This window comes from Oxyura jamaicensis, chromosome 5 (genome assembly GCF_011077185.1).
Source record: "Oxyura jamaicensis isolate SHBP4307 breed ruddy duck chromosome 5, BPBGC_Ojam_1.0, whole genome shotgun sequence".
NCBI lineage: Eukaryota > Metazoa > Chordata > Aves > Anseriformes > Anatidae > Oxyura > Oxyura jamaicensis.
In genome coordinates this window covers 60845442-60859771 of record NC_048897.1, presented here as the reverse complement: position 1 = coordinate 60859771, position 14330 = coordinate 60845442, and the positions used below count along the sequence as shown (strand labels likewise).

Sequence of the window (14330 nt, the reverse complement as noted above, 5' to 3'; positions counted from 1 at the left end):
CTGCCATCAAATAAACTGTATGTTCTGGCAAAAAAAATATATATATATATATCTTGTATGTGTGTGCGCATATATATAAAATATCTTTTATATATATTTATAATATTATCTATCATTTTGTCATTACCAATAGCTTTCTTTTGTCTACCCAATCTGACCCAAAGTCACCGCAGAAAATTTTTCGTACAAACACCTCACATACATTTGCCAGGTAGGATAGAGTAACCCTGAAGGAACAACTTGAAGAGGATGCCCTTTGAGGACATCCTAACAACCCTTTGAGGATGTTAACTTGATTTTGTTGAATTTATTTTCAAAATGCTCACTTAACCTCTACGCTGTGCAGCGTAAACCTCAGTAAGAGCCTGGACAGAATTACTGCAATTTAAGGCCATTCCTCCAAATTTTGTGCGCAGATAGAAAAAAATACATTGGTTTAAGGTGATTCTCAGTTCTTTAACACTGCAGGAAAATATCAGCATCTGTTCCATCAGGACACTTTTACTCCTCTAGAATTTTAATAAATATGCTCCTTTGGAAAATACTTGGGTTACAAATTTCAGCCCTCCTTCACACATGCGGAGACAGGTCCAAGTCACACACATTTTCCAATCTCATAAAAATTTCAATATATCACTTTCAGACAATTTTCAGAAAATTACTGATATTCAAAGAAATTAAAAACGACAAAAAAATATATTTTGCAGTCAATTCAACATCTGACATTCAGCAGCATGCAGCTAACCTTTGTGTTTCCCTTTTTTCTCCTTTCTGGTGCTGCCAGTCTGACAGCTTGCAGCTGCTGCCTTGGCTTTTTTAGTTGATTTCGGAGCTTGGGCATCCACTACCACCTTTACATCTTCCTGTTCGGCCTCCTGCACTGCTTGAGAGATTCAGGGTACCCCACCAAAAAGAAAAACAGAGAGAGACGAGAGAAAGAAAAAGAGAGAGAGAAAGAAAGAGAGTGAATTGAGAACAATTTGAAGGCAAAAAGAAGTAAGCAGACATCGCAGAATTTAGTGTTTCAGATAATTCATGCAGAGAAGGGATTCAAACAAACCAGAAATTGTAAAGTTACAGTAAAAAAAAATAAAGCGTTAGGTTAACTGGGAGGTATTTCCTAACTTTTTTCCTGCTTCCAATAATATTTCAGCTCCTAACTTTCAGTCCAAAAATAACATCAGAATATTAATGTGTTCCTATTGCAGGAAGCACGTTTCCTTACACTAAAGCTCTGCCAGACTGATCATCAACAGGGGCAGCATGAAGGCTGAATAGCTTTATTTAGACTTCGTAGTGCCTATGGTTAAAACTATATCCTAGAACCATAAACAAGGAATCATCAGTTTTATTTTCAAAACACCTTACACAACCATATATACCAGAGTATCATGAGTAGGACAGCCATGCATTTTATGGAAAAACTATAACCCAAGCTAAAAACTCCTCCTACTTTGTTCCGTACAAATTAATTTTCAGAAGTCTCAGCATATTATGCATAGCACAAACTACAAATGTCAGCGTAATTCACATAATCTTGGTTGTTTTCAAAGTAAAATGAGGATTTATCAGCTTCTAAAAGCATGACACGCTTTGTGGTCAATATTTCAATCTGTGAAAGCAACGCACAGAGCACCGCTTTGTTCTGGCCAGACCAAGCCTTGAAGTCAAGTAACACTGAGTTTATAATGATATAAAAGCAAGTAACACTGAGTTTATAATGATATAAAAGCAATCACCCTTGTGAAATACAGAAAGAAATATTCGAACTTCACACCCCAAGCAAAACAACCTGTAGGTGAGCACTAAGAAATTTTAGCATCAGCTGCTGGCCGCTGTTAATTTCTAAGCCCCCAGCTTCATGTGGTCACTGTGGTGTATCTTAGCGGAATATCACCCTGGCACTTGATGCCAAGCCTCCCATCATCCCTTTCTTTTTCCCCAAATTAAAGTGCTTTCTTTAAAAGGAAAAAAAAAAAAATGTCCACTAAGGATCCTACCTGGAAAGAACTGGTTGCCAATACAATTTCTTTAAAAATATCCCTGACAAAATTCATAAACCCTGAAAGGGCCTAACAATGCCCCATGATGTGTGGACGGCCGGAAATCTCCCCTTGAAGAAGGAAATTCTCTCCAAGCTTCTGGTCTATGAGGCAACTTTCCCATTCCCCAAATCCTTCAGGCACATGAATGGCAACAGAAACACCAAGGGGATTCTCAGAGGAGTAAGGTGACATGGATTTAGCCATGTTTATGTTAACTGTAGCATACAACCCACAGCTGCCCTCCCCAGCTCAGCGGTCAAGTAGGAATAGCATTACACAGCGAGCATCTGAGGCACTCACTAAACACATACTCCCGTTTCACTACACCGAGGAAGAGTTCAAGTTTTATAGGGTGTATACATGAAATTGGTAGAGGCGTGAGTGATTAACAGCCTAAAAAACTGACTTGGCACTGCCCAGCTCCTCAGTTCCATCTTTACTGAACACAAGTCACAAGACTGCAGTGCCTTTGCTGAGCATCACAGGGCACTGAGTAAATGAACAAGACAGAACCAAAGGAGTGAGTGCACAGCACGACAGGGAAAACGGCACCTACAAGGCAGCATGGTCTGTATTCCCACAGGCATGGCAGCCTTGGACTAAGCAGGGAAGCAAAGTATCCCTGCTGAACAGTCTTTAAATAGGTAGGATTGGTCAGCCCAGCAATCTGTCCTGTATTTATAGTTTAGCCTCTCTTTAAAAATGAGGATATGTTCTTTTCATTGTTTTAAAGATGATAATGCTCCATATAACTGAAATTCAGTACCTTACAAATGACCAACATTAAATGACCAGTCAGGTCCCTAAATCCTTTTAAATACAGCCATATTCATCCATTCAGATGAAACTTAATCTACTTGGCCCAAAGGAATGATTAATCAGCAAGGGATGAAACGTTCTGACATTGTTCATTGAAAAATTAAAGACTTATCTTCACCATCTTGTCAGCTGTCTTTTGATCTAACAACTAAAGCCTAAAGCTTTGTGAATTAATTTTGTCCCATAACTTCCAGCAAGAGATACCTGATTGTAAGCACAGTAATGGGTGCTCCAAGGGCCAGAGAAGAAAATATTTGCATTACTTTAATCTATAAGGCAAGAATTCAGTCCAGTAGCCATTCTGAGCATATACCATCACTGCTCTATACAGTAAACAGAACTTTCACACAAGTGATGGAGGCTGCAAAATAAAATTTAAACCATAAATGCGCTGATACTACAGCTGGGTTCATGAAGGAATTAGCACAGGATTTCCTGTTTCTAAAGGATGCTTTTTTGACCTGTAACATTACATTTAAATCACTACCTCTGGAATAAATCCAAATCTAATCCCAAAATACTGCCTCAATCACTAAACCCCACCATTTTATTCTTAGCTATTAATTACTCAAAAAACAGCAGACTTTGGCTAAGGCTTGTCCAATCACTAACGCTTTCTTTGGTCTCCCTGGATAGTATTCACTGACAATATGATTATGTCCTTAACTGGATGTTAAGAAGTTAAAACCAATGATAGCAGTAGCATAGAACAAATAAATTAAGAATTTTACATGCAGCTACAGGGATGGACTTTCCACAAATGTCACTCAAAAATGTATACATTTCCATAAAAAAAGGCAACTTTAGAAATCCCAGTTGATCTTTATCTTAAACACTAGGAGACTACATTTGAAAATCCATTCCATTGCCCCATATTTCCAACTCCAAATTATTAAAATCTTCACTCAAAAAGTAAAGACATTTTTTCATTTTCTATTAATTTGTTTGTACTAGAATTTGCATTTAGACAAGACAGAAATGAGAGCAGGATGCATTGTATCGAGACAGAATTCCAAACAGCAAATAATGCTGGACTGTCAGACCTGATGTTTCGTTCTCTTTTGGTCCCATAAATTGCAAAAAATGATTCTGAGATACATGGCAAGCTTTCAGATAATACAGTGACATGGTTTTAACTCTAGCGTTGTTCATCCATGTTTGTTCAATCAAGTACTGATTACTAACCTCATTATGGTGTTACTGAAGATACTTTTGGGGAGACAGAAAAGAGCAAAAGTTACTATATTTAGGGTAGGTTATGTAAGATTATTTCAGAATCTGAGCTAAGAGGAAAAGGTGAACAACTGACAAGTAGGCTACTAACAGCACCAGGTGAGTGCAGAATGACTCCACATCAAAGTGGAAAAGGGCTGTGTCCTGGCTTTGGCTTGCATTAACAACGGCATAACTGCTAGAAGTGTGGAAAAGAAGTCTCTCTCATTAACCAGCTCTGTGCTGGACAGCAAAGCATGTTACAGGGGCAGAGCTACAACTCACAGCCAAAGAAAAGTAGGCAATTTCTAAGTGAGTGAATAATCTGTAATGCAGACAACACAGAATTGAAAAAAAAAAATATGTATTGGAAGATAGTTATCCACACATATTCAAGTGAATGAAAATGAAAAGCGTGCTTTTCCATCTGGCCTTTATGAACATAAGATCACACAGGAAATTAGTTTCAAAGTACCAAGCAATGAAAATGCAGATTTTTTTCTTTTTCATTTGCATGCCCATTTTTCTTGATATGAGTACTTTGTACACTCTTCCAATCTTAGAGGAAGAAACAAAAACTATCAATCATAACTTACCAATCCCTCGCACATAAAAATGCCATGCACTAAAAGGAAAAAGTATATTTGATTGGGACCTTATGTGTAGAATGAAAAAAGTGAAAAATCAAACACAAAAAGAAACGGATACATTAAAAGACTGCACGGTCTGCCTGGAAAACACATCAGGTAGAAAGAGGCTGAACTAGATGGGTAAGTTACGTGGTGCAAATCACTGGCTCAATTCAATAAAGCAAATATCCACTTTTTTATTAATGTCCTCTCGTGGTAAAAGTGAAATCCAGAATGAGCGTCACGCAAAGAAAGCTAAAACACAGTTCAGTCAAGAGCATGCTTTAACAGATCAGTGCAAATCAGTTGTCCTTTTCCTACTGTTGTCTGAGATGCTCTTCCATTTCACAATAGAAATGTCTTGCTACTTTTCTTTGTAACGTTAGCCTTAGTGAATATTAATGCTTGAGCTGTCATTATTTTTTTTAATCAACTTAGATTATGATACTAACTTAGCATTTTTACACTCATCTAGAGATAAATGGATCCTATAAGAAGTATCCAGAAGATGGGCAATACCACCATATTTCAGAGTAAAATGAAGTATTTTTTATCCGTTTTGTATAGAAGGCCTACAAACAAAACCAAAACACATCCATGATAAAATCAGTTAAATACAAGGGCCTGAATTATGGCAAGGATGCTTGTGTATTAGGTTGATTACTTAACAAATATTTGATTTCTAGCACCTTACTGTCAGATTCCAGACTCTCAGAAGTTTTATCACTCGTAAAGTCGCTGTGGCTCCTTGCAGTTTCTGTAGCTAACACTGATGCACTGACCAGGCTGATTTTACAAAGGTGAAGCTGCATGTGAATGGGCTGAGAGAAAAAGAACAAGTGCACGGGAGAACTTGCTGGTGCTTGAGGACATTATCAAGAGCTCATTGCCATAAGGAGACCTTCTTTGAAAGAACAAAGGGATGAATTAAACAAAAGCTTCCTCTTAACTCCCAGGCATCTGCTGTCTGACCACTGAGCAGAGAAGAAAAGGCAGCATGTGAAATGGAGGGCTAATAGCAATGAATCAGACTCTTTGGGGAAGTGGACAACTGATTAGGAAAGATAAAATTATCCATGAAAAGCCTCTACCAGGAAGATTAAGGACAGCAAGAAATAACATAATTATTTTGAGTCCCGGGGCCCTGAGGCACTAATGGGCTTTAATTGCCCTGACTAACCTCCCTCGTGGCCTCCACCCGCTCCCTGCCCACAGAGGGATCGGTCTCAGCTCAGCCTGGACTACGGCATCGGTCTCCAGCTGTGGCTCCTGGGATGACCCTGGTGGCACACTGTAGGTAGCTCATCCACTCGACAGACCCCTGGTGTGTACACCGCAGCCTTGACTCCTGACCCCATCCCCTTCCACCCTGTCTGGCACTCTGGGGGGACCCCGGTTCATCCCTTGCTGCATCTGGGATTGCAGAGGATGCTGTTAGCAGCAGCCAGCTCTGCCAGCTGTGTCTGGACCCGGTGGGACAGTGCCTGTGCTGGGGTCACCCTTGTGACCAGGCTCCCTGTCCCTTTGGGAGCTGCAGGCTACTTCCCTGACACTGAGCTGTAACAAGTAAATATATTTTAAGTTGAAAGCAAAGAGAAGGGTGTTTTTCAAGCAACTTCTCTCAGTTGCCTCTAAACTTTCTTCAATTTTCCAGTGCCAAGAAGCACAAAAAGACTTCTAAACCACTTGCTACCTGCTGTTCTCTGCTGCTACGGGGTTAGTTTCTTTTGGAAATGTACTAGGACGGTAATGACTGTTGATAAATTAAGAAGATGCTTTAAAGGATGAACGGTAAGGAGACTGCAGCCAAAAGGGAGATTTCAGAATATATGCTTATTGGGAGTTAAGTGTTTTGCCCACATGATACTTGGAGTGCTGCCCGATCTCTCAATATTAATAGTCTTGTGCACAGAACATTCCTGGCTGTCTTCAAAAAATAAACTAACACCTCATTTCAAGGTCAGTGAAACACAGGGATGCAACACACAGTTTTGATGAACACTCAAATACACGTATTTTTAAAAGAATGGTTAATTGATGCCATCTTGTAAGTTGGCAGCTTGGCACTCATCAGAAAACCCTCTTTCACCATTCATGGTAAAAGAGCAAAATGACACATCAAACTTAGCAATCCAGAGCTATGACTTTTACCTTTAGGTCTGCTCTTCAACAAACCAGACAGCCATTATATCTCGATGTGCTGCCAAATGTCAAAAAAGAAAAGTAAGGAAGTAATTTTGCGTTTTAACACATGGTTAATCGGAATCTCTAAATTGGAAGTTGCCATGAAAATTATTCAGAGAGTTTCTAATTGAAAACATTTTTAATTCCAAGTTAAAAAGAAAAAAGAAAAAGCCACAGCTGCAACAAAATATGTTAATATTAATGAAAGCATATCTGGCACTCGTTCAAATCTCTGCCTTCCTCAGAGCTGCGAAAAGAAAAATCTCTCCCCAGTGGAAATTCACCATTTTCATAGAAATAAAATTACTCTTCCCTGTAAAAATGGTCTTTCATCATTTGCATTAAATGTAATTAAATAGTGTAATTAAACTGTTTCAGTAAGCAGCGTTTCTCTGCATGTTACTTGGTTTTAGGAAGGCTTGATATATATTTGCAATCCAGACTGAGAAAGCTGTACTTACAGCAGAATTTTGCAATGCCACATCACACTAAAATGTTTGTTCAAGATTTTAAAAAAACTCAAAGGGTGTAAAGATACATGAAAACAATCTAGCAGATGTGACTGTAAGGCATTACAAAATAGCAAGCAACATTTAATAAAAACTTCAAACAAGCAAGTAGCAATATGCCTTCTGAAGGACACTGAACTGAAAATAAACTAGGACACAAGAAAGAGAAGACAAAGAAATTTGCTATTTATCTTACACTGGATTAAATTTACTCCACTGAATAAATGACTTTGTCTTCTTTTATATACAATGTAAAGTTAATTGCAATACAAAACATTGTTATTAGTTCTTATTTAGCTATTTGTAATGATGAAATAGTGACAAAGTTGTATTTGGTACTGCAAATAGTAACAAAGAGTGGCTTTATTTGAGAGTGCAGGAATACCAAGGAGTTCCAAAGAGTGGCTTTGTTTGTAATAGTAGATACTGGAGCTAAATTTCACAGAAATTAATGAAAGAATATTTATTGCTTGAAATAGCAGGCAGATAATTTAGAGTCTAACCTACAAGTATGGTCCCAAAACCATATTAATAACTTAATTTCAGTGCAAATAAAAAAGGCCACTACATTAATTTTACATGAATACTTTCTGCTACCTTTACGTACTCAGTTTTGTCATGAACTTATCTAGAAATACTGTCACAAAAGTATTTCTTCTGTAAGTTTGCCTGTGTTCCAAGGTGCACAGATGATGTAACAAGAGGTTCTTTTCCCATTAAGTATATCCCTATAACCCCTTCCAAATAATTAAAGCAATTTCCTGCATGCTTGGTCCTACTTGATCTACAGATGCTGCCACATTTCCCAGTACTTACCTGGCAAACTGGCATTAACTCTGGCTAATACTCCAGCTCAGACTAACCACTCGTACTGGAGTGTCAAGGATTCATTTTAACTTTGGTTGACCTGTTCGATCTAATTAATGTCACTTTCTGCGGATAACACAAATGCTGATACCGTTATTGGTTTATTAGCCAATATAGCAATAACCCAAAGGTTTTAAAAAGAAATATTACAACATGCAAGTCATTTGCAAGCTGCAGGATCTGCAAATTCTTACTTGTAGGTGAAACATAAGCAGGAACTGAGAAGCAAGAACTGAGAAGAAATTGTTTCTGGGGATTTTCTGTGAACAGTGCATTCTGCAGAACGGATCCACTTCTTCAGCAGAAGGGCAACTGTCTCCTTGAGAACCATGTGGCACCCAGAGGAATCACTACTAATTACTCAGCAGGGAACACAGACCATCTCCTCCTACCGCCTTGTCACCTCTCTGTTCTGAAAGTATCTAGGAAAAAGTATGGTGATGCTGGCAACGCTCTTCCTCACTCTGTGGTGAAAAGGCTTTCAGCAAAGCCATTTCCTTATTTATTAAACTAAATAAAATGAAACTTGGAAGAGCCCTGGAACTGCTCTGTTTATTACTGAATGAAACTGATTCCAGCATCTTCAATCCTGAGCAACACAAATATAGAAAAGCCACATCTGTATTATCCCACGTGAGCTGCCCCAGCTGAGCTCAGTCCCTGCCTGTAACTTAGATCCCTCCATCCTATTGCACCTTAGATTTATGTGTACTTCAAGCTAGGTGAAGCAAAATACACGTGCAACCTGAGGACTAGCAGCAATCATCATGCAACTCCCTGCAGAGAATCAAAATCAGGTAAGAGCTCTTTCATACAGAAAAACTTATGATCAGCTTAACTAGCAAAGTATGTTGTTCCACTATATCTACTGACAAGTGGCTCCCCAGGCCAATGTTCTATTCCAGAACAAAAATGACCTTGACTTTTTACTCTTCTCTCTGATAATTATTCTGGAGTGAAATCAGTTTTTACTCCAGTATAGAGTTGCCCACCGGGGAACCACTGCAGCACAGATAACTGCATCAGAATAAGCTATCGGAGTGTATGAAAGAGAATTTTCTAGCGCAGAAAACCAAACATCTGAGAATTGCTGAGATGTTATCTCTGACCTACTTTGAGTAAAGTACCATAGAGCTATCACCATACAGGCATCCAATTATTTGTTGAAATCAACAAGTGCTTTTGTGCTATGCAGAATTAATACAAGGAAAAAAGAGTAGAGAAGGAGGAGGAGGATAGGTAGAAAGAAGTGTTCTTTTTGTAGCATTTGCTGTACAGGAATTGATTTAACATGCTCATCCAAGCAATGTAGTTCATTCAGAAGGCCGTTAAATCCCATCAAAGAGTCATTCTTAACTTAAAATCTGCATGCCCATAACAGAAACAAATGAACGGAAAAGAGCAGAATAGTTCTTTAGAAACAGCCCAGATGTCTCATGCATCCGACACTCCCACATACAAATGTTTTCATTGAAGGGGAAAAAAAAAGTGCCAACCCTGAAGCTGAATACTGTAGTTAAAAATGGTCATTAAAACCTAACTACATACCATGCAAACACTGTATCCTAAGACACTAAGCACATGCCCAGAGAAGACCACACCAAAAAAGGATACCTCTGGAGTTCTTATAATATTTTCAAGAGCAATGTTCCTAACAAAGGGTTTTACGAGGTGATAAAACACTTTATTAAGTAACTAAATTCTCCTAAATTGGCTTTTGCTAACCGCACCGCTTACTGCAAGGACAGCTATCCCCAAAAGATTAACAAGATAGGTTGAATATGAGAAATGTTACCGTATCTTTTTGCTTCTCTGAAAGCTTGTGAAATATTGAAAGGGTTTGAGATAAAAATGTAGAACAAACTGATTTAAGGAGAAGAGATTAGTAAGTATTCCAGTAAATGTTGTGCTATAACGTAACAGGAAGGGTCATGTTTTACCTTAAGAGAACAGTTAATCTCACTGAAGTCAGAAAGTCCACTACGGTGCAAACTGTTGCAACATCTAGTTCAATTAATGTAGATAAGAAAAACGTTACCATTTATAGCATGATAATGTCTGTTTTTCTGAGCTCTGAAAATTAAAACTTCACTCTACTGAAAGGACAGTACCTCTGTACCATACAATACTATTTCTTAGATAACATTTCAGTACCTTTGATAAGCTATTATGAGTGAAAAGCATAGAGAGGAAACTTGTTTTGTTGATTTTCTTAAAATACCCCTTTGTCCTCACAGCATAAACTTAACTTTGAGAGCAGTATACTATGACTTGCAGTAAATATGCATGCAGTAGGTCATATTCATATACCATGATATATGGTGCTGCTGTTGCTGTTAAGATATGATTCAACCAATGGCGCTTGTTCTTCTGAATGTTTCGTTCTGCGTGTTCTTGTGCGACTGTCCACGTTGGACTGAACCATTAATGGCTCCTGGCGCTTTTTTTTCTGCTTCTGTTCTAGCAGCGCTCGCTGAGGGAAATACAAAGAAAAGTATCTGTTACTGGACTCCAAACAACAGCGATCTATGATTAAAAGCAATGGATATCTTTACACCTTCTAAGTTTTAAAGTGGTGGGAATTGGCAAGTGGGATATTGGGTTATAGGAAATCTTTCCAAAAAAAAAAACAAAAAACCACCAACCCACTGCTAAAACACCTTCTGCTGAAAACAGCACATTATTAAAATAGATCTTTCTGAGCAGTCTACCAGCTGTCAGAGCTTGCTTGGAAATAACCCTTGGGAAAACAACAGTGTGAGAGTACTGGCTGTGAAGCAATGCGAGGGTAAGCAAGGGCATGAGGCATGCAGATGCCGATTTAAGTTTCTGTAAATCAAGAGCAGAATCTGCAAACTAGAATCAAATGATAATGCTGGACATCAGCCTAGTCTAACAACTATACAAGATGAACTTTAATTATAAACACTTGAATTTCCCAGTTACACCTGTGGAAAACCAAAGCAACACTGATGGGAGGCAAGGAATTATCCTAGCAGCCTACAAGTCTCTTCTCCCAGGTGCTTTGTTCCGCATCCAATGGCACCACAGGCACCTCTCTGAGACCTCTTCCACAACCCCTGAGACCAGAGCTATTAATTTTATGTATACGTTTCCTTGCCATCTCCCTGCTCCTATGCAGTGGTTTTTTGCTTTTAGAAGGGAGATGCAATAAAACTGAAGAACAAAAATGGAGACTGGAGTCTTTCAGCTCCGTAAGTTGTATGGAACACTCTAACATGACTCCAGGAAGGTCAGAATCTGGTGCAGGATTATGGCATAAGTACAAAGAATTTGAATTTGAAAATGAAATTCTGGTAGACATGCAAGCTAATAAAACAATGGGAGAAAAAATGGATGTAACAACATAAAATTCAACTCCCAAGATTTGACTATAAACATGACAAAGGTTCATGGAAAAGGCACCACAAAATAATCAAAGGTGAAATCAAATTCTCAAACCCCGTTAAAATTTAATGGCAAATTCCCTGAGATTTCAGGGAAGAGATTGTGAATCACTTTATGTATGCATCATGTAGGAAAATAGTAGCAAAACAGACAACGTGGAACATAATGCCACTAGTTTATTAATTACACACGGGTTAAATCGATGGAACAAAAAAGAAAAGATGTAAAAACTCTATGGTAAACCTCTGCTAGCTGACATGTCTGCTGGAACCTCTTGTCCTTTCTGGTCCATCAGATGGATAACACATTCTAAGTCAGCTTAAAACAAGTCCAAGACAGTGGAAACGATAATCACTCAAACTGCAGTCATAAGAAAAATCTCAGTAGAAGTTAGACTTCTACATAAGCTGTAACCTCCACAGACTTCTCATTTGCATCCCCTAATCAGAGGATATAATTTCCTTTCAGGATGTATCTATTGATTACCAGATATGCGTGTTCAGTACTCCAAGATCTAGACTTAAAGCAAGAAGGTCCCCTCCAAAATCTTACCTGCCTGTCAAGCTTCTGCTGACGCAGGCTGCTTCCCTCATCATCCAGAACACTGCAAAGATAACAAGCACATAATTAGAAGAAATTGATCACTCAAAATAAACAGCAAACAGCAATCACTGAAGCCAATGCTCTGAAGAGTTACTTATGTAAAACTTCCACTGGGCTCCTCAGAAGTTTGCCTGTCCCAACTTGCAAGAGCTGGCTCGAGATAACTTAAATGTAGCCCATGAAAAATAAAAAAAACTCTGGTTCACGTGAACCTCAATAAAAAGTTTATATTCAGCCAGATCACAAAGAAATGCAAAATCCACAGGTATAGCTTATTTTCTTCTCCACTGTCTTCTAATGAAAATGTCAATGTATACTGCAACGGGATTTGATTAAAAAATTGCATATAAAGCATATAAAAAGTGAAGAGTGTTAGAGATCTGCATAGCAACTCAGCAGTATTTAAAATTGCCTTAGGAAAATTAACCATCTAATTTTTGCACACTGAAAATCAGAATTTATTCCCCAATACCTGAGAAGTCCCACTTACTGTCATGCACTCAACTTTTAGAGACTGTTGAGACAAACAGTATTGTGCCACTGCCTTATTTCTTACTGCTAATTGTTACCAGTTGGCAGATTAGCTCCCGTGCATTCAATTGTTTTCATTAATTAGATGTTTAAAACTAATGGCATTGCAATCAGAAAATTATTTTTGTGAGATATTTTATCAAACTACTGACTATGCTTTATTTTTCTGGAAAACAAAGGTTTCTAGTGTAAGAACATCATGGTTAAACTTTGAACATAGATAATTAAACCTTTGAAACAGTAATATATCACCTACAAGGAATGTAGTGCTATAGAACAACAACAAAATAGCCTTACAAGTAGAATTAATTTCCTCTTACAGCACTTAAAAATAAAATAATAATAAAGCCTCTTTCCTATAATCATTCTTAGCTATTAAAAAGAAAAAAAAAAAAAACTACCCAGGACAAACAAATTCTGACATACGTACAACCAAATTGTATTGCAATGGAAATACCAAAAATGTGACTTCTCGCATATTAATATATACCCTTTGGGAGACTATCACCATTTTAAGAGTTAGCAGAGCTAATAATGGCATTCAAATGGTCACCTTTCCAATACCAGCTTTATCAAGACCTATAATTAGGCATTATTGGTAACATCAGCCTTTGAAGATTATACAATGATTATACCTTGCAAAGGCTGATGTTCTAAAACATGAAACTACACTGTACAAGCACCTGGGGGAGGAAATTATGCAGTCTCTTGTAGAAGTAATGCACTAGAGTCCAAAACAAAAACAAACAAACAAACAAAACCCCACAGCACTCTCACAAAAGCGTTCTGCTTTATACCAAGTATTCTTCATTAAGAAAGTAAAACTACCCACAGAGATACTTTTGGACTAACAGTTGAGTCAGAGATGCCAAGTATAAACTTTCAGGCCTAATGGCCTGAACAAACCCTCCTCATTTAAAATAATGCTTGAAAAAAGCCCAAAACATGTAATGATGATAGTAGAGATGCTAAGAACTGTAGAGGCAGCAACGCATAGACAGCTGTAATAGCCAGAGAGGTCAAGGGCCAATACTGCTCCACTCCACCAGTCATTTGCAGAGCTAAGGAGAAAACTCTGATCTCTTCTCTCATCTTCTGCTTTATAAATCAGACTATGCTGACTCCCTCAGATACATTAAAGAAGATAGATATAAACTTCTCAGACATTCCCATAAAGCACCAGTTCCGTAATTATCTTTATGTGAATATAATGGTTTCAGTACTACGCTAGATCGGCTATAATTTTAAAATCTCTATCACAGACAAGGTGTCTAAGCACCCAGGATGTCTCTAGCGTCCTCGGCTTTCCCATGGTAGCACATCCTGGCATAACACACCGCGTGGAACAACAGAGCAGGGGAAGGTCCTCAGTCCTGTTCTGAACCTCCCGTGACCCCCAGGGAAGCCACAACAAGCTAATCTCCACAAGCACATCTCCACGGGTCTCTTTACGCCTGAACCTTAGCACAGTAAACGTGGCCGTGTAAGTAACACCACAGCAAACGCCAGGCAGAGGAAGGGTG

The 14330-nt window shown here is 38.4% G+C and overlaps 1 protein-coding gene across 7 annotated transcripts in view; it reads right to left on the bottom strand.

Moving 5' to 3' along the window:
* TUB (TUB bipartite transcription factor) overlaps positions 1–14330 on the bottom strand; it is a 137717-nt gene that overhangs the window by 24437 nt on the left and 98950 nt on the right. For 3 of the 7 annotated variants that reach the window (XM_035329274.1, XM_035329270.1, XM_035329272.1), the window contains exons 2-4: positions 12226–12277; positions 10576–10738; positions 746–883 (exon numbers count right to left, since the gene is read on the bottom strand). In XM_035329274.1, the coding sequence (XP_035185165.1) occupies positions 746–883; positions 10576–10738; positions 12226–12277 (353 nt within the window). The remainder of the gene's footprint in view (positions 1–745; positions 884–10575; positions 10739–12225; positions 12278–14330) is intronic. The other 4 variants (XM_035329271.1, XM_035329273.1, XM_035329275.1 and 1 more) reach the window with 2 other exon arrangements.